Source organism: Typopeltis vanoorti, chromosome 21, assembly GCF_054136105.1.
Source record: "Typopeltis vanoorti isolate ZY-2024b chromosome 21, IOZ_Tvanoo_1.0, whole genome shotgun sequence".
Taxonomy (NCBI): domain Eukaryota; kingdom Metazoa; phylum Arthropoda; class Arachnida; order Uropygi; family Thelyphonidae; genus Typopeltis; species Typopeltis vanoorti.
Window position 1 is genome coordinate 108,503,278 of NC_143569.1, and position 23,707 is coordinate 108,526,984.

Sequence of the window (23,707 nt, forward strand, 5' to 3'; positions counted from 1 at the left end):
AAAGTGCCATCCACATGGTCAGGTGCATTTTCCTGCCAGCGACTGTATGCCGTATATACCATACGCATGTGATTTGTGTCAGTCGTGTTATGATGGTGGTTTTAATTATATCCATCCTGTTTTATCCATAGGCACAACAGTGGTCATCGTAGACATGGTAGATTTATTAATCATGTGGTGGTTTTATTTATATCTGTCCATTGTACTGCTTGTATTCGTTACATTGTGATGTGTGTTTCTGTACTGTATGGATGTTGTTGTCTGCATGCGACGGATTCGGTGTGCCTTTGCAGAGTTGCTGAATATCTTGCTCAGTATTGATCAACTTCAGTCAAAGAACAGCACACATTAAGACAATTTCTGTATTTTGTTTTTATTTGAAGGAGCAATGAAAATCCTTTCTCACAAAGATAGGTTGTAGAAAAGTGCATGACGATTTCCAGTGCTTCTTCAGATAATTCGGGAAATTCACTTCTCACTGAAGGCGGGATCCAGAATCGAGCCAAACCAAGATCACAGAATTGCGTTTTAAGCTTGCTGTCATTTGAAAGCTCATTTGACTGTTCTTTTTTCAGTAATGGAGGGTCATTCTCATGGCTATAAGCCTGAAATAGATCTCAAACCCACAGAAATTTCTTATAAAAGTTATTTGGGAAATATGTTTCAAAATTCTGTTTCAGAGTTTTGAAGTGGTCACAAACTCTTTCCAGAAACTCAGAATCAACAAAAAATTCATTTTCCACTAAAAAGGATTCCAATGTTGGAAAAGGTGCAAATTATCTGACCTTTAAATAACTAATGCACAACACCAGTTGTTGTTGTTGTTTTCTTCTCGAATGCCTTTATTTTGTCATAGGCATCAAGAACAGTTAAAGAATTTCCCTGAAGGGAGAGATTTAATTAATTTAATTTCGAAAAAAATGTCTGAAAGAGAGAATAGTGTTGATAACCATACAAAAAATAAAATGTCGTGTCCTAATTGAAATAACCTTGTTAGTACTTTGCCCCTGAAAAGCCACCGAATTTCAGAATGAAGCAAAAGTTGGGTATATTCACTGTCCATTTCATCACAGAATACTGAAAATAACCTGTTATTTAGCAGTTCAGCCTTAATAAAATTAACTAGCTTTACAGCATTGTATAGCACAGTTTTAAATTCTAGTGTCATTCCTTTGAAGGCCAACCTTTCCCTATGTATGAAACAATATACCCGATTCATATCCGGAGCCACTTCCTTGATCATAGAAACATCCCTCAACTATGCTTGCCTGTAAGGGCGCAAGCTCGATCCAAACAGAAGCCATGCATTTTTGCCACTGGATCCCTTTGTGTATTATGTAATTATTGAGAGTGTGAAATATTTCTTCTCCAGTTGTTCAGGATGACAAAGTTCTAGATAACAGAATATCATCATGAATGTTGTTATCATGCACATATCTTACATAACATAATAAGGACTCTTCTTAACTCTTTCCATTAACTGAGATTCTACGTCACCTGCCATATCATTAATTCTGTGACCAACAGTGTCAGTGTCATTTGAAAGAGGAATCAAATCAACATCTTTTAGTAACTTGTTGCCAACCATAGTTTTTACCACATCTTTTATAGCTGGAAGTAGCAAATGCTCTCCGGTAGAATGAGGTTTCCCTGTTTTCGCTATGTGCAAACTTAAGAGATAGGATGCTTCCAGTGCCTTACTATTAATCAAACCCAAGGCCGAAACTATATCTTTCTCATGATATAATGTCCCTAAGTGTTGTGAAATAATTTAACTGGCTTATTTTTCACATCACAATGTTTAGTTTCTAAATGTTGTCGGAGTTTCACAGGTTTTATTCGCTTGTTCGACAACACTTCATAACACAAAACACATTGAGGTTTCTGTTCACTTTCATCTCCACACCAAGTAAACCCGAATGTCAAATATGAACTGTTGTGTTTCTTAATGTATTTTTTCTTTGAACTGCTTGTTTCTTGTACTTTAATAGTATCAGATTTACTTGCCGTTATAACACGTGTATCACAATTAGGGTTAGCATCACCTGTTTCATTTGCTTTTCTTTTCAAAATTCCAGTTCTAAGCCACTTTTCCATTATTAAAAAACATTTCCGAAAAATGTTTAAATATATAAATACAGGGGTTTAATAACTCATGACACACTTTGTCCAAGTATCACTTAGCACTTCTCAAGATATACTGAGTGTTAATTGAAAGTTGAAAACCTTCAGTAATAAAAATCAATAAACAACAAGCAATTGGTTGAAATGTGGATAACACATGTTCAATTAAAATCTGACAACAGCAAGGGAAGGCAGAAGCAATAAAACTATATTGTTGTTCACTTCAACTCTCTTTTATTATTTGTCATTCTGCTACTACAAATTTAGCGGCAGAATGATGAATAATAAAAGACAGGTGAAGTGAACAACAATATAGTTTTATTTCTTCCGCCTTTGAGCATTCTGAAGCTATTTGTTGGTTTCTTTAAGTCTCCATTTGATTCCAATAATTTTTACTTACTTATTCAATTTTAATTTGTTTTGTTTTGATAATTAAAAAATATATATATTTATTTAATTAATTTAAGCCTGCCGCGAAGCACCTGTCCCATCGTCGTGGACCACCTGTGGTCCTCAGATGACACGTTGAGAAACACTGTTATATACCAATGCACTTCTTATAAAAGACCGAACCAGTGTGACCTAGGGAGATAAGTAGCCAGGACTGAAGAATAGAATATTGCGTTGCTTGGCATAGTGATAAGTGTGAGAGATTGTTCCCTTCTTTGCTGAGTGTTTTTTTTTTTGAAGGATATTTAAGACTTATCTGTGATTTCTGATGGCGCAGTCATAATAAATAAATAAATTTTTCAGAAATCAATATAGAAAAACGCTTGCTATTTAGACAAAGGGATTGACTCCAGCCAGAGGCAATTCCTGTGTTACAGAATTCTGTACATGTGAGTAAGCATAGTTACGACATTGAGAAAAGGGGGGGGGGTCGAATAGAAAGAAAGGATTAACTGTAGTAGACTAATTCAACCAACGGATTAAGCACAAAGATGTCATGACTGTTAAGTATAATAAGTTAAGTGAGTTGAAATAAACAAGATAAGTATATATTTCAAATAAGGTATACAATCAAAAACTTAAAGAATATAAAATACATAATAAATTTTACAGTGGTGCAGACGACTAAAATATTATAATGCGCAGCTGCCAGGATTTAATTCACATATTTAATCAGTCACAAATTGTGAATCAAAGTGAGCAAGTTTTGGTGTCAAATCAGGCAGTTATAAAATAGAAAAATTCTCTTGAGAGAAATTTAAAAAATTTGAGAGTTAAATGGAAGGTGAAATTACAAGTAATAGTGCAACTATGGATAATGTTGAGTTCTTTAGAACCATAAATCCTCATCTTGTCATTCCACAATTCTCTGGCGAGGAAAATGATGATGTGTTTTTTTAGCTTCGTTGAAGAACTGAGGAAGGTTGGTGGAATATGGACTGACTTCCAACCACTTATCTTGTTCAGGAGTAAACTGGTCGGAAAGGCCAAAAGCTTCTTGTACTCGTCCCCAATTATGAAGGATACCTTGGAGTACTCAAAGTTTAAGGAAACTGTCCCATTATACACAACTCTCTGATATCTATTGAACAGCCAATCCTGAATCCAGTTGACCAACCTGACATTCAAACGCCTGTGCTGCAACTTAAATATCAGCTTATCATGTGGCACCCTGTTAAATGCCTTTGCTAAATCCATGAAAATGGCAGTATATGCCTTTCCCTCATCAATTGCTCTTGTAACTTTATTATAAAAGGCTAGCATATTACTAAAACAAGAACGTCCCTTAACAAATAAATATTATAATGTTTCAATAAACTTTCAAATAAATATTAACTCTCAGATAACATTATCCTCATCTGCTGAATGCTCTGTACCTCACTAATTTCTCCAAGATCTCAACAACTACTGATGACACAAAAACTGGCCCATAATTAGACACTTCCAGTATGCTACTGCCCTTATGCAATGGCACCAGCACCACCAATTCCTCTCACCCACTCCATATACTCCTGGCATTAGTATAAAGCATAAAAATGCTGCTGTTTCTATACTTAGCATTATCCCCTCCAGACCTCAATGGGGCCAGTGTGACCCGGTGTTGATGTCTTGTGGGAATGGAAAGCACCCATTCCCACAAGACACCACCCCTGCTACCATCCTCCCCCTGGGTATTCTAGTTTCCCTTCATTGACACACCGACTCTATCAGTAAACAGCAATCTCTCCAGATGACCATGTCCTTCCTCATTCAGATGCAAGCGGTCTCTTGCATAGAGTTCCCCTCCGTCCCCCAAATGCCCTCCAAGCATCCACATATTCCAATCCTCTCTTCTGACACATTCTAGCTATTATGTTATTCAATATCACTGCTCCTCCACTCAGCTCGCCACCATCAGACCTAGGCAACATGCACACTGTCTTTCCTCTCTGTGTTTTCTCTCGCACAACCCCAAACAAGAATCTCATATCTCCTACCACCCAATTTACATTGCCTCTCAAGTTATTCGTTCCTACCACCACAATCATCCCATTCACCCCTTCATCCCTCTTAATTTCCATAGCCACTCTTTCTATCATTCCTTCAGTCAAACACTCCTTATGCATCCCATCCCACACACTACAGATCATTGAATTCCCATACATCACACGACTTACCACCCTGTTCCTTGATTGCTCATCCGCTTCCCCACTTTCTTTACTCTAACACTTTCACTCTGTGTTCAACTACTTACCTGCCTTCCTGACATCACTCCATTCCTGGCCCCCAGCGGTCCTCCGCACTCCTCTCACTCCCTCTCCCCTACTGTTTCTATTTTCTCTTCTTCCATTGTTCCCATAACTCTCTCTCATTCCCTCTCTTCTACTGCTCCTATTCTCTCCTTCTCTATCACTCCCTCTCTTCTACTGCTCCTATTCTCTCCTCTATCACTCCCATAACTCTCTTCCACTGTTCCTATTCTCTCCTCTTCTATCATTCACATAACTCTCTCTCATTCCCTCTCCTCGACTGCTCCCACTCTCCCCCCCCATCACCCCATAACTCTCTCTCATTCCCTCTCTTCTACTGTTTCTATTCTCTCCTCTTCTGTCATTCCCTCTCTTTTACTGTTCCTATTCTCTCCTCCTCTACCATTCCCATAACTCTCTCTCACTCTTACTCTGATTTGCCTTGCATTCATCTCTTCTATTCACCTAATCTCATCTTTCACACTTCTCATCTCATTCCCGAGATATTCCACCTGCTCTTTCAGTTCATCTATCTCTATCTCTCTCTCTCTCTCTCTCTCTCTCTCTCTCTCTCTACAAGTCACTTGTTTGCCATTCATCCTCCCAATTGAGACCATTTCCGAAAACTTCAGAATCATTCGACCTTTCCACTCTCATTTTTTCATTCATATTTCTATCGCTCTTCTCGCCTTCTATCATACCATTCGTCTCTCTACATGGAGAATCTCCCACCTCTGACTCAATGAGGTCAGTTATAGTCATCTCTAACTCACTAAGTTCCTCCCATTGCCTACATTTTGCTCATATACGTATTTCCCCTTCTCTCACCTGCCACATATACAACCGCTGAGGTGCATACATTCCACAAGTCCTGCATGCATCAAAATTCCTTATTATGTCATGCAAAATGGATTCCTTAGATTGGGGAGTACTTGTTGATATGATGGTGATGATGACACAGTGACCAAGGCAACAAACTCTACCCATTGTTTCTGATACTCCTAGAATTCATGTATAGACTTAATAAGCTACATACATGTTCTTTTGTATACTCTTGTTTGTGGTCTGTGTGACACATTCAGACAACTTGCAGATCAATGTTCTTCTCTAGTGTCGTATATATGGAGATATCTTTGCAGGAATGCAAAATCAAAATCATTCCTTCCTCATAATCATTTCAATGATAATGTCCATTCCCATCATTAAATCAGTTACATAACATTTACATCACTCTTACACACAAATTCTCACCATTCCTCCCATTACAATTTAGTTTCTCTGACTCTCTGTGTTAGTTCTTATAACAATTATCATCATCATCATCAAATTCCTGCCATGTACTCTCAAAGGGTGTATAGGATATTATAGTACTTTTGTATAGTGCAGTGTCATGTAGCTTGTATCTTATATGTATTTTTCCTGATGATGACCTCAATACATGGGTCAAAACGTAGAATGTCACTTTCCTAATGTTAAGTAAAGTAATTATTTTAACACCTTTGCTGTGTTTCCGTAAATTCTCATCATCATCATCATTATGATAGTACTACATGAAAAAAATTACATCATTACCAACTTCCTATCTACAATTTTCTTCCAAATCAGTCTGTTACTTGTCAAGACTCCAACATTATCAGATCTTATATTTCTATCGTCTAAGGCACTTTGTACCACATCAATCCACCTATATCTTGGTCTTCCTCTGGGTCGTTTTGCTGCCAACCTGGCAGAGAACACTTGTTTTGCTAATCTTTCTTCGCCCATTCTGTTTAAGTGACCATACCACCTGTGATTAGCTCTGCTAACGCATTCCTGGATGCTGACAATGTCAAGTTCTTTCCTAATGTCCTCGTTTTTAATATGATATTGCCATTGATGCCATCTGTTCACACCTATAATCTTTCTCAGGACTCTCATATCTGTGGTCTCTAGTCTTCGCTCAAGTGTTTTACTTCTGACCCAGCTCTCAGATCCATAAGTTAAAACTGGTTTGAACACACTGTCTTGTATACAGCTAATTTAGTGTTCCGACTAATTTCTCTCTTATTCCATATGAATTTATTCAATTAACTTCCCACCATACCAGCTTTGCTGATTCTGTTGTCTATTTCTATATTTAATTTACCATCTTCAGTAAAAATCGTGCCTAAGTAGCTGAAATGTTTTACTTGTTCCACAAGTTATCCATTCACAACACAGTTGACATTTTCAATGATTCTGCCTATTTTCATTGTCTTTGTCTTTTTATTGCTGACCTTCATACCATATCTATTACAACGGCTATTCAATTTAGTCAGAGAATCTTGCAGACTTGTAGTGGATTTATTTAGAAGTATAGCATCATCTGCATAAAGCAAAGAGCTGACATTAACATCTCCAATTTTCATATATCATGTTTAATACCACTTTCCTTCATAATGTGATCCATATAGATAATGAATAACAGAGGGGATAATGTACATCCTTGTCTCATACCAGATTTCACATTAAACCATCTTCCTGTACTTCCTTCCATTCTAACTGCTGACTTACAACTCAAATAAAGACTAAGTATTGCTTGATATAATACCCCATTGACACCATATAACTGTAGCGTATTGAATAGCTTCTCTCTTGGCACCTGTATATGCCTTTTCCAAATCAACAAAAAAACTTAAATACAGATCTCTGTTATATTCCCGTGCTTTCTCGACTATTTGTCGTAAAGTGAAGATCTGATCCTGACACCCTCTATTTGGCCTGAATCCAGCTTGTTCTTCACTAAGCTTTTCTTCCACAATTCTTCTCAACCGTTTCTCAAGTATACTTGCATAGATCTTGCCTGGAACACTCAGTAGGGAAATACCGCTGTAATTCTCACATTCAGTTTTATTTCCCTTTTTATATATGGGTACTATGATAGCTCTACTCCAATCATCGGGAATTCACCCCTCTATCCAGGCTTTCTGAACTATTCAGTGCAGCCACTATAAGACTCTTATACCACCATATTTCAGCATTTCTGGTCGAATATCATCTACTCCTGCTGCCTTTCCACATTTCAAGCCTTTGATGGCTTTTTCTACTTCAAGTATGGATATGTATTTCTGACTGCATGCCTGGTCAGTTGTTTTTACCACTGTGCTGTCATCACTGCTTGTTTCATTAGCAGTTTTTCATTATTTTACATTTCATAATTACTCCATACTTCAAGGATATCTTTTTTTCCCATTTTCATGTCACCTTTATCACTTTTACAGCACTCTTTCCTCCATTCCTAAGCTTCTTCACCAACCTACAGAATATTTTGCCACCTTCTTGATATTTATTTTCTATACTCTTGCCAAAGTCCTCCCATGACTTTTGTTTAGCTAGTTTTACACAGTGTTTAGCATTCTTGCATTTGTTTCTATATTCTCTAAGAGCACAAGCTGACTTATTTGACAGGAACTTTTGATATGCTTTCTTCTTTTCCTTCACTGCCTCTTTAACTTCCTGTGTCCACCAGGAAGTTCTGATTTTTTTATCCTTGCAGACAACCTCACCACATGCCTCTCTGGCAGAATCAATCAATGTTTTCTTCAGAGTTTGCCACTGAATCTCCAAGGTTTGATTCCTGTTCTCAAACTCTTTCGTTTTTTTTGTTTTTTTTCAATAATCTTTCTGTATTTTAGTCTACAGTGCACATCTGAGAGCTGCTCAACTTTTATTCGCTTTAAAACTTTCTTACGTGTTATTCTTTTCAATATGAAATTCAATTTTATCCTGCTCAAGACTAAATAGTGATCACTTCCAATTTCAAATCCTCTGTACACTCTGGTGTCCTGCACCAGGGAGAAAACATCACTATCAACAATAACATGGCCAATGAGACTTTTCTTATTCCTTTCCTCTTCTCTCCATGTGAATTTGTGCACATTTTTATGTTGGAACATGGTGTTAGTAATAACCAGTCCATGTCCTGAGCAGAAATCCAACAGATATTTGCCATTATTATTAGCTTTGCTCTTTTCTCCAAATTTTCCCAAAATATTTTTGTATGTCTCACAATCATTTCCTACTCTGCTATTTAGATCCCCAACAAGGACCAACTTTTCCTTTTTCATTGTGTCAATTGCTTTTTTTAAAGCCTCAAAAAATTCCTCCACTTCTAATTTAATAGAACTTTCTCTGGGTCCATAGGCACAAATAAGTCTCATTGTGCAGTTCTTCTCCATTCTCATATTTTCCCACATTACTCTTCTTGAGACTGACTGCCATTCAAGAAGATTAGCCTCGTATTTTGTGTTGAATACTGTGGCTACTCCTTTTCCTTGATTGTCATTGCCTGAGTATAACATTTTGTATTTATTGCCCAGAAAGATCTCACCAGTTTTTGTCTTTTTTGTTTCAGTCATCCCTATTATGTCGTCTGGTACTTATCTAATTCATCAGCTAGCTCCATTTCTTTACCATTCAGGCTTCTTATGTTGATAGTACGGATCTTTAACTCTGGTGATGTTGATTTGGTGTTTGTTTTCAGATTTGTTCCAGTAGCTGACTTTTTGCTGTTCACCCTGGTTCCCTGGCAAAAACAACAGGGGCCTTGTTTAACCCGGCGATGCTCCAGCCGGTATGAAATTTTGTTATGTCGTACCATCATCATTTTTTATTTTGGTTTAACTAATAATAATACAATTTGGTTGAATAAGTCCCAAATTGCCAGCCCATCCTCTTTCGGTCAGTATCCAAGTAGATACCCAACAGGATGCACCACAAGAAGGTGAGGATTGGACATTAGGTCAGAAGCCCTGGTCGGTTCTCTGCATTCCTTTAAAGGCTATGTGGGGGTCTCCTCTCAGTTATACAGCTTTGACCCTAAGCACCCCCTATAACAGTTATTAGTTTTTCAAAACTCCTGATTCCAAACACATTCTGGTGTAGGCCATCCCTCTTATACATATCCAATCTTCCTTCCAACTCACCCACACATCCAGAAACACTCATCCATGCCTTCTGCACAGCCTGCAAATCAAATTAATCATATCCCTTCTTAATTCATTTTTATCATATTCAGGTAATATATTTATGATTTTCACTTTCTCACTCTTTTCTTGATGCTCGCTTTTTCCAACAATCCTTTCATATCCTCTCTCATACCGAAGTTTTCGCTAGTAAAGTCGTTAGTACCTACTGCAATTATGAACTTGTTTTTTTTCTTTTCTTTTCTGTTTTTGAATTTCATCTGCTATATTTTTAATTTTTGCTCCAGGAAAACTTGAAGTTATAACCCACTCATCAACAGCATCTTTTATAATACCATCACTATAATATTTGTACAAGCAATGCTGCTTGTACAAATATTATTTGTAAAAGCAGCATTGCTTAACTAATTTTCATTGCTTATTAATTTACCTGATTCTGTGCTTTGTTTCTTATGTAGCTGCTTAATTTTCTTTTCCTCCCTATGTTCATTAAAATACTGCTAAATTTTCTGTAATTCCCACATCATCTGGCTAATAATCTGCTTTAACTTAATGATTTTAGATGTTAATCGATTTTCAATATCCTTCTCAACAGATATTATTTTCCTGATATTTTTTCATGTTACTCATCTCAGTTGATATCAATATATATAGCTTATTTTCTAAACGATCACCCCTTGTTTTTGCTTTGGTTAAATTAAGACATAAATGATATGTATTTTAAACATTAACGAAACCGAAATGACATAAGAAGATTGATTTTTGACTTGCGTTTTTAGAGAATCTTCATGTTCACTTTAAAATTTTTGATATAACATCAAAAAATATAAATGGTTAAAATATATAAACAGAACTGTTAAAACAGTAGTTAACTATAAAAGGATTTTTAAGACTATCAATTATTATTATTATTACCCCAAGACTTCATGGAGTCAAAGGCTCATCAGGGAGGTCCTTTTATCACACACACAGCTCATCACCGTGCCTTGAACACATTCAAACTCCTTGCAGACACCATACTCTCAGGCAAGGCATTCCAATCATTCACAACTCTACATGAAAAAAAAACCTGCTTTTCACTCCCGTACTCACACCCTCTTTATACAGTTTCCAGGGATGACCTTAGCTTCTCCCCTGATCCCCCATTATTTCCTGTAGAACCTCTCCAGCATTGATCCTATAACAACCCCTTACTAACTTGTAGGTCTCTATAATATCCCCCCCTCTTCCTCCTGTCTGCCAGCCTCTGCAAATTGCATCTTCTCAATCTTTCCTCATACTTGACATTCCAGAGGTCAGAAACCACCTTAGTCAATCACCTTTGGACCCTTTCCAACATCTCTTCATCCTTCTGAAAACCAGGTGACCAAATCTTGGCACAATAGTCCATGTGTGGCCTAATCAAAGCCTTATTCAACGGAACAAGAATTTCTCTACTTCTACAAGTCAGTGTCCTCCGCATCATTCCCAGAAGCCTTTGTGTTGACCATGAGGTGATTACCTGGGTGGCAACCACCCAGGTAATCACCTCATGGTCACTCTCACCAATTGGTGGATAATTTGACACCTCATTTATAATTACATCCTTTGATGAGATGACCAAATCAAGACCCCTCAATCTTCGCGTGCCCTCTGTTACATACTGTCTGAGGTAGTTATCCCTCAAAAACTGAAGAAACTCATTTTCTTTACTTCCAGTTGCTATCTCATCATTCCAGTCTATATTGCCATAATTAAAATCACCCATAATGATCACCCTTTTCTTATTTACTTGACTAATCTGATTATACATTTCATTATCACCTTGTACCCTTGTCCCCATCTACAAAGGTAAAGGGGATGCACAAGACTGTAAAAATTACAGAGGAATAAAGTTGATGTCCCACACAATGAAAATCCTAGAAATGGTTCTTGATGGAAGATTGAGGAAGGAGGTGGAGATTCCAAAGGAACAATTTGGCTTCATGCCTGGTAGATCAACAGCAGATGCTATCTTTGGGTTACAGCAGATGATGGAAAAGTTTCGAGAGAAACAACGGGAGCTACATCTGTCATTTATTGATCTGGAGAAAGTATACGATAGAGTGCCAAGGCAAGATGTCTAGAGGTGTCTGAGGGAGAAGAAGGTTCAGGAGAAATATGCCAGGTTGGTGCAGGAGATGTACAGAAATGTGAAGACAAGTGTTCGGACCTGTCTGGGACAGAAAGTTTTTAAGTAACAGTTGGCTTGCATCAAGGGTCAGCATTAAGTCCGTTTCTGTTTAACATTGTGATGGAGGTGGTGACGGAGGAGGTGAGAGAAGATGCGCCTTGGACAGTGCTGTATGCAGATGACATCTTGCTGTGTGCAGATGCGAGAGAAGAAGCGGGAACGAAACTGGAAAGATGGAAAAAATACTGGAAGAAAGAGGTATGAAACTGAGCAGAAGTAAGACAGAGTAAATGTGTTGCACAGTGGGTAGTGGACAGGAGACAGATCTGGAGCTGGAAGGAAATGTCATCAGGAAGGTGAGGGAGACTTTAGATACTTAGGTTCAACAGTGGAAGAAGATGGAAGAGCTGAGAAGGAAGTGGGTTGGAGGAACTGGAGGGAGATGACTGGAGTGTTATGCGATAAGAGGGTGCTGATTAATCTGAAAGGCAAAATCTATAGCTATGACCAGCTATGACATATGCTATAGAAACTGTGGCCCTGAGGAAAAATAACATCAGCAGGATAGAAGTAGCAGAGATGAGAATGTTTAAGTGGATGTGCGGTGTGATCAGAAAGGATCGTCTGAGAAATGACTATGTGAAGGGAGCAGTGAAAGTTACGAACTTAGGAGCAAAGATACAAGAGGCAAGGTTGAGATGGTTTGGTCATGTGGTGAGGAGGGAGGACGAATATGTGGGAAGAAGAGTCATACAGATGGATGTGCAAGGAAGGAGGAAGCGTGGGCGGCCAAAGAAGAGATGGAGGAAGCTGGTAGAAGAGTACTTGAGGATGAAGAACTTGGATGTGGTGAGAGCCCAAGACATGAGGATGTGGAGGAGACTCATCATCAACAGTGACCCCACTTAAGTGGGAGAAGCTGCAGAAGAAGAAGAAGATTATCACCACCATCCACATTACCTGGTCTATAACTACATCCAACAAAGTATTTGATTCCATTCACCTCTATCTCACACCATACTATCTCAAAACCACTAGCTCTGTTTGCCTCTTGCATCTCTACTTAGTATGGACATAACTCTTTCTCTATCATCAATAGCACTCCCCCTCCCTTTTTACCCCTTCTATCCTCACGAAACACATCATACCTTTCCATCTCTATTCCTGTCAGGATGTCGTCCTCATTTAACCATGTCTCACTTATTCTGACAATCTCTGGGTGCACAGACGCAATTAGTGCAACCATTTCATCTGCCTTGTTTCTTATACTTCTAGCATTTGTATACAAACACAACAGCTCATTTCTGGATCTACAGCTAGTTCCACTGATACCACTCACTTGATGTGATCTCTCCATGCTTGACTGGGGCCATTTCCCTTTCTGCTTCTTCATTTTAAAACCCTTTTCAATTCCAACTGTTTCCTCTTGATCCTAGGTCATCCCATTTCTTTCCTGTCTACACATGCTCTCAGAGCATCCACCTTTCTCAATCTGTGTACCCCTGTCCACCCTGAGCCTCCCCTTTTTCCAGCTCCTCTTGCACACCCATTCTCTCATTTTTTATACTCATACTACTCACTTCCTCATTCATAACCAACTCTTCAATCTCTCCTGTCTTAATCTCCTGCTTGATCTGATTCATTCTCTCTCACTTTACGCACTTCTCTACCTTCCCTCAGCAGTCTCTCCAAGCAACTCACACCATAACCACTCAAATGCAGTCCATCGCTTCCATACAGTTCACTTCTTCCTTCAAATGCATTCCACACATTAACAAACTGTACTCCCACCTCCTCACACATTTCAGCCAGCATATCATTAATAATCCTTGCTCTCCGCCTCATCTCACCACAATCATACCTAGGCAACACGCTGACTACCCTTCCTGTCACACTATTCTCTTTTATCCTTCTAAGCATAAAAAATGCTTTGGAACTTTTTTCAAAAGGATTAGAATAGAGATAAAAATATATGGAAATTAAAAATATTAAAATTAAAACACAGAAATACATAAAATGATGCCATAATAAAAGATAAAAACATTTTTTTTTTTTTTTTTTTTTTTTCCCACTTTCAATTTTATCTCCCTTCTTTATAGATGGGTACTATGAGAGCTCTGCTCCAATCATCCATAATTCGATCCTCTGACCTGACCAGCACTTCTGAATAATGCAATGCATACAATGTAATACTTTTATACCTCCATATTTGAGCATTTCTAGTCGTATTTCTGGTTTTTGAATACTTTTTTCTACTTTTAGTATTGATATGTATTCCTGACTGCATTCTTGTGTGGAGTTTACTACCACCATACTGCGACTGCTTGTTTCATTTAGCAGTCTTTCAAAGTAATCACTCCAGACATCAAGAATATCTTTATCTTCAGTTTCGATGTCACCTTTATGATCACTGATTCCTTTGACAGTATTCTTTCCTTCATTGCCAAGCTTTTTAAATAGCCTCCAGAATATTTTGCCACCTTCCTGATATTTATTTTATATGTTCTTACCAAAATCTCTCATGGATTTTATCTAGAATATCACAGTTCTTTAATTTCTTACAATTTGCTCTGTATTTTTTTAAATCACAAAAACCAACTTACTTGGCAGTAACTTTGTATATGCTTTCTTCTTTTCCTCGACTGCCTCTTTAACTTCCTGATCCACCATGAAGTTCTTTTTTTTATTTATTTATTTTTTTCATTCAAACACAACATGGCCACAAGACCTCCAGCACATTAGTGCCAGGTGTCAGCAAGAGGAATAGAATAGACAACCTTACTACATATGTCTCTAGTTGTTTCAGTCAATGTTTTCTTCAGGATTTGCCATTGAATCTCCAAGGTTGATTCTTGTGTTCAACCTCTCTTATTTTTTCTTCAATAATAATAATAATAATTTTTATTATTATTATTATTAAGAGAGAGACCTCCAGGGAAGGCCACATACTACATGCACCATCTATCATGCTTATTCTTGAATTCATTCACACTGCTTGCACTCACAACATCCAATGGCAATCCATGTCAGTCACGCACCACCCTATGAGAGAAAAATCTAGTCCTCTCCCCCCATCTTAGCATTCATTCTCAGCTTCCAAGGATGCCCTCCCCCACTCTCCATAAATTGAAAAATTCCATCAGCTGAAATCTTGTATGACCCTTTCAGATAATGTTGGTCTGTACGAGTCTGTATTTTACATCTGAAAGCTGCTAAACTTAATTTGTTTTAAACCTTTCTTATACATCCTTCTTTTCAGTATGCAGAATTTCATCCAGCTAAAAACTGTGTAGCGATCACTTCCTATTTCAAATTCTCTGTATACGCTTGTGTCCTGAATCAGAAGGAAAACATTGCTATAAACTATAACATAGTCAGTGAGACTTTTCCTATTTTCTGCATCTTCTCTTCATGTGAAGTTGTGCACATTTTTATGTTGGAACATAGAGTTAGTAATAACTAGTCCATGTCTTGAACAGAAATCCAGCAAGAATTTACCATCATAATTAGCATTCCTCTTTTCTCTAAATTTTCTGTAAACATTTCTATATGTCTGGTAATTATTTTCTACTCTGCTGTTTAGATCTTCAACAAGGACCAAATTTTCCTTTTTCATTGTGCCAGCTGCCTTCTGTAATGCCTCAAAAAATTTTAGTTGTTTCAACTAAAATTTTTTGAGGCATTACAGAACAAGTTCTACTAAGAACTTTGAGACATTACAGAAACAAGTTCTACTAAGGAAGAAATGGAAAATAATTCCATTTCTTCCTTAGTAGAACTTTCTGTCATAATCACAAATAAATCTCATTGTCCAGTTCCTCATTTTGATATTTGCCTAAATCACTCTACTTGACGTTCCCTTCCATTCAAGAAGATTTTTCTCATATTTAGTGTTGAATACTATTGTTACTCCTTCTTTTCAGTGATTGTTATTGCCCGAATATATCATTTTGTATTTGTTGCTTAGAAACACCTCACCTTTTTTGTGTGCTTTGTTTCAGTCACACCTATTATGTCAATCTGGTATACTTTTCGAATTCTTCTGCTAGTTCCATTTCTTTTTCATTGATGCTTCTTACATTGATAGTACTAATTTTGAACCTCTGATGATGTTGAGTTGGAATGTATTGCAGGATTTGTTCCAGCAGATTTGACACAAATGCAGTGATCTTACATTATGATATTTTTTCTGACCAATGTGAACATTCATTATAATTAAAAAAAAAAAATTATTCAGGCCTCCATGGCATCAAAAGACTCATTGTGGGAAGTCCTCCCTGGGAAACACAAAGTTTATCATACCACTCCTTGAACTCATTGACCGTTCTTGCTTTCACCACTCTATCAGCCAATACATTCCATGGTTCAACCACTCTCGATTCAAGGAAACCACTCCTCACCCTCTTGTTCACAGCTTCCTTTTGCAACTTCCATGGATAATTCAGATTTAATTCAGATTTTTAATTACTTAGATTTACTTCAAGGTTGTTGTTTTTTCTCCCTAAGTAGTAATCAATATTGTATGTTGTTTATTCTGACATAGATTCAACTGATCCATTGAAAAAAAGTGATCTGCAAGGAGAAGAATCATCATTCCCTAGCATTAATGAATTGGTGCAGTTTTGTTTAAAAGCAATGATGGAGTGCCTCCAGAGGTTTCCACATCATTATAAGTCATCTTATCGTCTTGCTGAATATTACTGTAACTCTCCACTGCATAAGGTATGATATGCCTAACTTAATTTCTTTTTTTTTTTTGTTTTATGTATATAATACTACTTTTTATTCACTGAAATATGCAATTATAAAATATCAAATAAAATTAATACCTCAATCTGGAACATTTTTGCAAATGCAATAACTCACTAGTCTCTTGACATCAATAAAATAATTGTTTCCAACAGTTTCTAAAGACTAAATTTACAATATATATATATGCATTCCTCAAATTTATTCTATTATCCTTCAGAAATTATAATCTTAGCAGAAGATAGTTATTTACATTTTTAACAATGGTTTTAACCTTTTGATACATGGTAGGTTTACTAATGCATGTAAGCTCTCCCTCAAAATTCTTGGTGCTGCCCAGAACCACTGCTACCAGTGGTTTGAGATTTGAGACCTCTGTTTGATGTGTTGTGTGTATTCTTCACTGCATTCTCTCAAGAGATGGATTCCACTAGAACACAGCAACTATACTGCTGAGCTGCATGCTATCAAACTTTTTCTTGTACGCACAAAATTAAATAACTACCAGGAATATATGATATAAACAGCCTGGATAAGATTTCATTACAGGCCATCTCTTCTCTTGCACATGCTCCATATTTAATGTACTATGATGTTTTACATTTTTGTATCGAAAGAAGAGCTTTAATGTTGATATTTAATTATGCTGGATTCTCAGTACCGTGGAACCGAGAGAAATGAGACTATGGATGCAGCTGATAGGTTAGCTCCTGCTTTCTCCATATACGGTTCGTTAGCCTCCCTATACAGACTACAGACAGTTAATAACAAAGTTAATTAATCAGAAGTGCTTAAGGGTCAAAGCTGTATAACTGAGAGGAGACATCTACATAGCCTTTTATGAATGTGAAGAACCAACCAAGGCTACTGAACTGATGTCCAACCCTTATCTTCTCGTGGTGGACCCTGTTAGGCATCTACCTGGATACTAAATGAACGAGGATGGGCTGGTAATTTGGGATTTATCCGATCAAGTTATATTCTTATTGGCTTAAACCACAATGTAAAATAATGATGCAAGATTACAGAATTTCATGCAGACTACTGAAACAAATCCTAAAATGCATCATTTTAGGATTTGTTTCAGTACCCCAATTCAACATCACCAGAGAACATAAGAAGCCTGAATGCCAAAGAAATACAACTAACATAAGAATTGGATTGGATAAGTACCAGGTAGTAATAATAGGGGTGACTGAAACAAACAAACAAACAAAAAAAAAAAAAAAAAAAAAGACAAAAATTGGTGATATCTTTTTAAGCAATAAATGTTAGGCAGTAACAATCAGGGGAAAAGAAGGAGCAGCTAGTATTCAACATAAAATGTGAGACTTGAATGGCAGGCAGTATCCAAGCAGAATGATTTGAGCAAACATCAGGATAGGGAACTGGGCAATGACACTTATTTGTGCCTACCTATGGTCCCACAGAAGGTTCTACAAGGGATGTCCTGAAAGTAAGTTCTGATGGGCTATCAAAGAAACAAAAATATGCTTACAAAATAAACTTTATTGGAAATTAAAGTAGACATCTTTCACTACTTTTCTACATAATTTCCACCATTGTTCAGGCACTTATCATAACGTTGCGCCAAGAGTTGTATACCTTCATCGTAGGAGGTTGCTGCATGTGATGCAAACCACGTATTGACTGCTTCTTTGACCTTGTCGCCGTCTTGAAACTGCCGGCCACCAAGAAAAGATTTGAGATATTTCCATGTATCTTAAAGGGGTGTACAGGATATTGTACAACATGAAAAATTTACATCATTACTAACTTCCTATCTACAATTTTTCTCCAAATCAGTCTGTTACTTGCCAAGACTAAAACATTATCAGATCTTATATTTTTGTTGTCTAAGGCACTTTGTACAGTATCAATCAACCTATATCTTGGTCTTCCTCTGGGTCGTTTTACTGCCAACCTTGCAGAGAACACTTGTTTTGCTAATCTTTCCTCGCCCATTCTGTTTAAGTGACCATGCCACCTGAGATTAGCTCTGGCAATGCATTCCTGGATGCTGACAATGTCAATTTCTTTCCTAATATCCTCATTTTTAATATGATATTGCCATTGACGCCATCTGTTCATGCCCGTTACCTTTCTCAGGACTCTCATATCTGTGGTCTCTAGTCTTTGGTCAAGTCTTACTTCTGACCCAGCTTTCAGATCCATAAGTTAAAACTGGTTTGAACACTGTCTTCTATACAGCTAATTTAGTGTTCCGATTAATTTCTCTCTTATTACATATGAAGTTATTCAATTGACTTTCTACCATACCAGCTATGTTGATTCTGTTGTCTATTTCCATATTTAATTTACCATCTTCACTAAAAATCGTGCCTAAGTAGCTGAACTATTTTACTTATTCCACAGGTTCTCCATTCACAATGCAGTTAACATTTTCAACGATTCTGCCTATTTTCATTGTTTTTGTCTTTTTATTGCTGACCTTCATACCATATCTATTACAACAGTTATTCAGTTTAGTCAGGGAATCTTGCAGACTTGTAGCAGATTTATTTAGAAGTATAACATTGTCTGCATAAAGCAAAGAGCTGACATTAACATCTCCGATTTTGATATCAGGTTTAATACCACTTTCTTTCATAATGTGATCCACATAGATAATGAATAACAGAGAGTATAACGTACATCCTTGTCTGACACCAGATTTAACATTAAACCATCTTCCTGTACTTCAATTCTAACTGCTGATTTACAACTCAAATAAAGACTAATTATTGCTTGATATAATTCTCCATTGACACCATATAACTGTAGCATTTTGAATAACTTCTCTCTTGGCACCTTGCCATATGCCTTTTCCAGATCGACAAAACTTAAGTATAGATCTTTGTTATATTCCCATGATTTCTCCACTATTTGTCGTAAAGAAGATCTAATCCTGACAGCTTTATTTGGCCTGAATCCAGCTTGTTCGTCACCAATTCTTCTCAACCGTCTTCTCAAGTATACTTGCATATATCTTAACAGGAACACTCAGTAATGAAATGCCTGTATATTCAGTTTTATTTCCCTTTTTATATATGGGTAATATGAGAGCTCTACTCCAATCATCTGGAATTCGTCCCTATGTCCAGGCTTTCTGAACTATGTAGTGCCGCCAATGTAAGACTTTTATACCACCATACTTGAGCATTTCTGGTCGAATATCATCTACTCCTGCTGCCTTTCCACATTTCAGGCCTTTGATGGCTTTTTCTACTTCAAGCATGGATATGTATTCCTGACTGCATGCCTGGTCAGTTGCTTTTACCACTGAGCTGTCATCACTGCTTGTTTCATTTAGCAGTTTTTCAAAGTAATTACTCCATACTTCAAGGATATCTTTTTCTCCAGTTTTCATGTCAACTTTATCATGTCTAATTCTTTTGCAGCACTCTTTCCTCCATTTCTAAGCTTCCTCAACAACCTCCAGAATATCTTGCCACCTTCTTCATATTTATTTTCTGTGTTCTTACCAAAGTTTTCCCATGACTTTTGTTTAGCTAGTTTTACAGTGTTTAGCTTTCTTACATTTGTCTCTGTATTCTCTAAGAGCACAAGCTGACTTATTTGCAAGGAACTTTCGATTGCTTTCTTCTTTTACTTTACTGCCTCTTTAACTTCCCTGTGTCCACCATGGAGTTCTGATTTTTCTATTCTTGCAGACAACCTCACCACGTGCCTCTCTGGCTCAATCAATCAATGTTTTCTTCAGAGCTTTCCACTGAATCTCCAAGGTTTGATTCTTGTTCTCATCTCTTTCATATTTTCTTTAATAATTTTTTATATATTTCAGTCTGCCGTTCACATCTGAGAGCTGCTCAACTTTTATTTGCTTTAAAACTTTCTTACATGTTATTCTTTTCAATACGAAATTCAATTTTAACCTGCTCAAGACTAAATAGTGATCACTTCCTATTTCAAATACTCTGTACTCTCTAGTGTCCTGCACCAGAGAGAAAACATCACTATCTACAATAACATAGTCAATGAGACTTCTTATTCCTTGCGTCTTCTCTCGATGTGAATTTGTGCAGATTTTTATGTTGGAGCATGGTGTTAGTAATAACCAGTCCATTTCCTGAGCAGAAATCTAACAAGTATTTGCTATTATTATTAGCTTTGCTCTTTTCTCCAAATTTTTCAAATTATTTTTTGTATGTCTGACAATCTTTTCCTACTCTGCTATTTAGAACCCAACAAAGACCAACTTTTCATTTTTCATTGTGTCAGTTGCTTTCTCTAAAAGCCTCAAAAAATTCTTCCACTTCTACCTTAGCAGAACGTTCTGTGGGACCATATTCACAAATAAGTCTCATTGTCCATTTTTCCCATTGTGATATTTTGCCACGTGATTTTAGTTGAAACTGCCTGCCATTCAAGAAGATTAACCCATATTCAGTGTTGAATACTGCGGCTACTCCTTCTTAGGCTTATATATATATATATATATATATATGATCATACCATGTGAAAAGCATATGATGATAATATGTTAGCATGCAAGTGATCAACTGCAAATGTGACTGTATGCAAACATTATCCTCATGTATATTGTTCCAGAAGAACATGACAATTATACATGAAGATTCAGGAGCTTTTTTTTTTTTGTAAAATGAAACCTATGGTGAGTTCCTCACTAAAAAACACACGGACTAACCACAGTGATAAGTTTTAATATGTAAATATTTCATCCTAAGTATCTTGTGACACCATCAGTACAATAATTCAAACAATACTAGGAATAACATTCAACTCCGTGTTGCAAGAGACCGGATTTCTGTGGTTTGAAAAGACAAATGTGGTATTGATGTTCCCAGATGCGTTTTTGAACAGATCTACCTGTCTGTCCAAAGTAAGACAAATTGCAGGAGCATGGGATCTCATAAACGCCAGGCAACATCAGAGGTGAGAGTTTGTCCTTAAGAGAAGGTAACAAGTTATAGATCTGGTTGATGGGTTTGTAAGTAGTGGTAAAATTGTATTTCTTCATAATTTTTGAAAGACGTTCAGCGATACCTTTGACATAAGGCATGGGAATTCTGTGGACTTCTTCTTGTCTAGGTTGATGTGTGGGGAAGGGACCGGTGATTTTTTTGAGTCGTTTTAGATTATATTTATGCCAGAAAAATGAATCTCCACAGGGTATCTCCTTTCCAGATTTACACATAAGAAACGAAGACGGTTATATCGCGACATCTGTCTATCTTAAGCCTACATTTTCAGGCCGCTACATTCACGGTTCTTCCGCTCATCATCCATCTCAGAAATTTAGCATCATTAAATCACTAGTTACCAGAGCACACAAATTCTGCTCCTCTGAAGAATCCCTAAACCAAGAACTAGAAATAATCAAAAATACAGCTATACTAAATGGATATAATCTAAAAACAAATCAAAAAATCATCAGTCACTTCCCCACACATCAACCTAGACAAGAAGAAGCCCATAGGATTCCCATACCTTATGTCAAAGGTATCTCTGAACGTCTTTCAAAAATTATGAAGAAATACAATTTTGCCACTACTTACAAACCCATCAACCAGATCTATAACTTGTTACCTTCTCCTAAGGACAAACTCTCACCTCTGATGTTGCCTGGCGTTTATGAGATCCCATGCTCCTGCAATTTGTCTTACTTTGGACAGACAGGTAGATCTCTTCAAAAACACATCTCGGAACATCAAGACCACATTCGTCTTTTCAAACCGCACAAATCTGGTCTCTCGCAACACAGAGTTGTAAACCCAAACCATAGGATCCATTGGGAAAAGTCGAAACTTTTACATAGATCTTTATATAAACATGAACGTTTATATAAAGAAAATGCTGAAGCCCTACTACACAGACCAAATTTAAATTTACATGTTTTTTTTGTTCAGTTATATTTTAATTTACTTCTATAACACGTTACTGCACGCATATTGATATTCCATTGTAATCATGCGCCCTAACTGTATTTTATTCCTAGTATTGTTTGAATTACTGTACTGATGATGTTCCAAGTTACTTGAGATGAAATATTTACATTTTAAAACTTATCACTGTGGTTAGTACGTGTGTTTTTTAGTGATCGATGAGCTTTGTGTGTAATAGTGGGAAACTGGAGTGATGTATCATTTAATCCCAGACAATCTAATATCAATAAGAATAATAATATGCATTAAAACTTTTTTTGCAAGGAAGTATTTACCAGCCTGGTTGGCTAAGTAGATAGCCAACCTGATCTCTAACCAAGAGGTTGGCTATTCAAATCCCACTGTAGTAATAGATGTTTATGAATTCCTTTTGGTGGTAAATGAATTTCATTTCTTCATGTGAGTCCACAATCCCATTTATTAACGGCCTGAAATGACTTGAAAAAATTCCATGGTATGAATATTAATACTATATTTTTTTTAAAAAATGCATTAAATTCAACTTTTTGATATTATATTTGTGATAATTTCTAATTGTACTTCCCTTTACTAATCTAAATTAGTATCAGAAATGAATATGTATAAACCTTTTCATTATTTTTAATAAATTTTTTTCCAAAAACAGAACCTTGACTGGGCTCGAGATATTTTATTGGGAACAATTCCTCTTTCTGAACTGTCATCACATTCCTCTATTCCTGGATTGTTTTCAGAAAGAAAAAATACAAATTTTTTCAATGTAAGTGTTTGTGTATATTTTAGTATGCTAAATAGTGTGTGTTGAATACTTATGAATTCTTAAGTGATTCCTGAATTTTATACTTCCAGAAATACTCAAAACTAATTAGATATATGAAGAGCCAAAAGCTTCAATTCGGTGACATATGACTTGTAAATTTAAGTTAAGGGATAACATCCCATATCGTTTCTTAGCCGAATAAGAAACTCAAAGAGTTTCATGCCAAATATGGTAAAAACTATATAAAGTTCGGCGATTCCAAGCATAAGCAAATACCTGGATACTGCAGCAACTGACCCTAAAGGTAGTGCAAGCTGAGGCAACTCATGTCTAAGGTGGAGCAAGCTCTGATCACTATTCTCTGCTATATTCGGCTAAGAAACGATATGGGATGT

At 36.7% G+C, this 23,707-nt stretch overlaps 1 protein-coding gene across 3 annotated transcripts in view; it reads left to right on the forward strand.

The window, feature by feature from the left end:
- LOC150095180 (calcineurin-binding protein cabin-1-like) overlaps positions 1-23,707 on the forward strand; it is a 1,028,489-nt gene that overhangs the window by 801,989 nt on the left and 202,793 nt on the right. For all 3 annotated transcript variants that reach the window (XR_016550194.1, XM_090411711.1, XM_090411712.1), the window contains exons 37-38: positions 16,441-16,619; positions 23,199-23,312. Coding sequence is in view for 2 of the 3 variants with exons in the window: in XM_090411711.1 (XP_090267837.1) it covers positions 16,441-16,619; positions 23,199-23,312 (293 nt within the window). In the remaining variant the exon portion in view is untranslated. The remainder of the gene's footprint in view (positions 1-16,440; positions 16,620-23,198; positions 23,313-23,707) is intronic.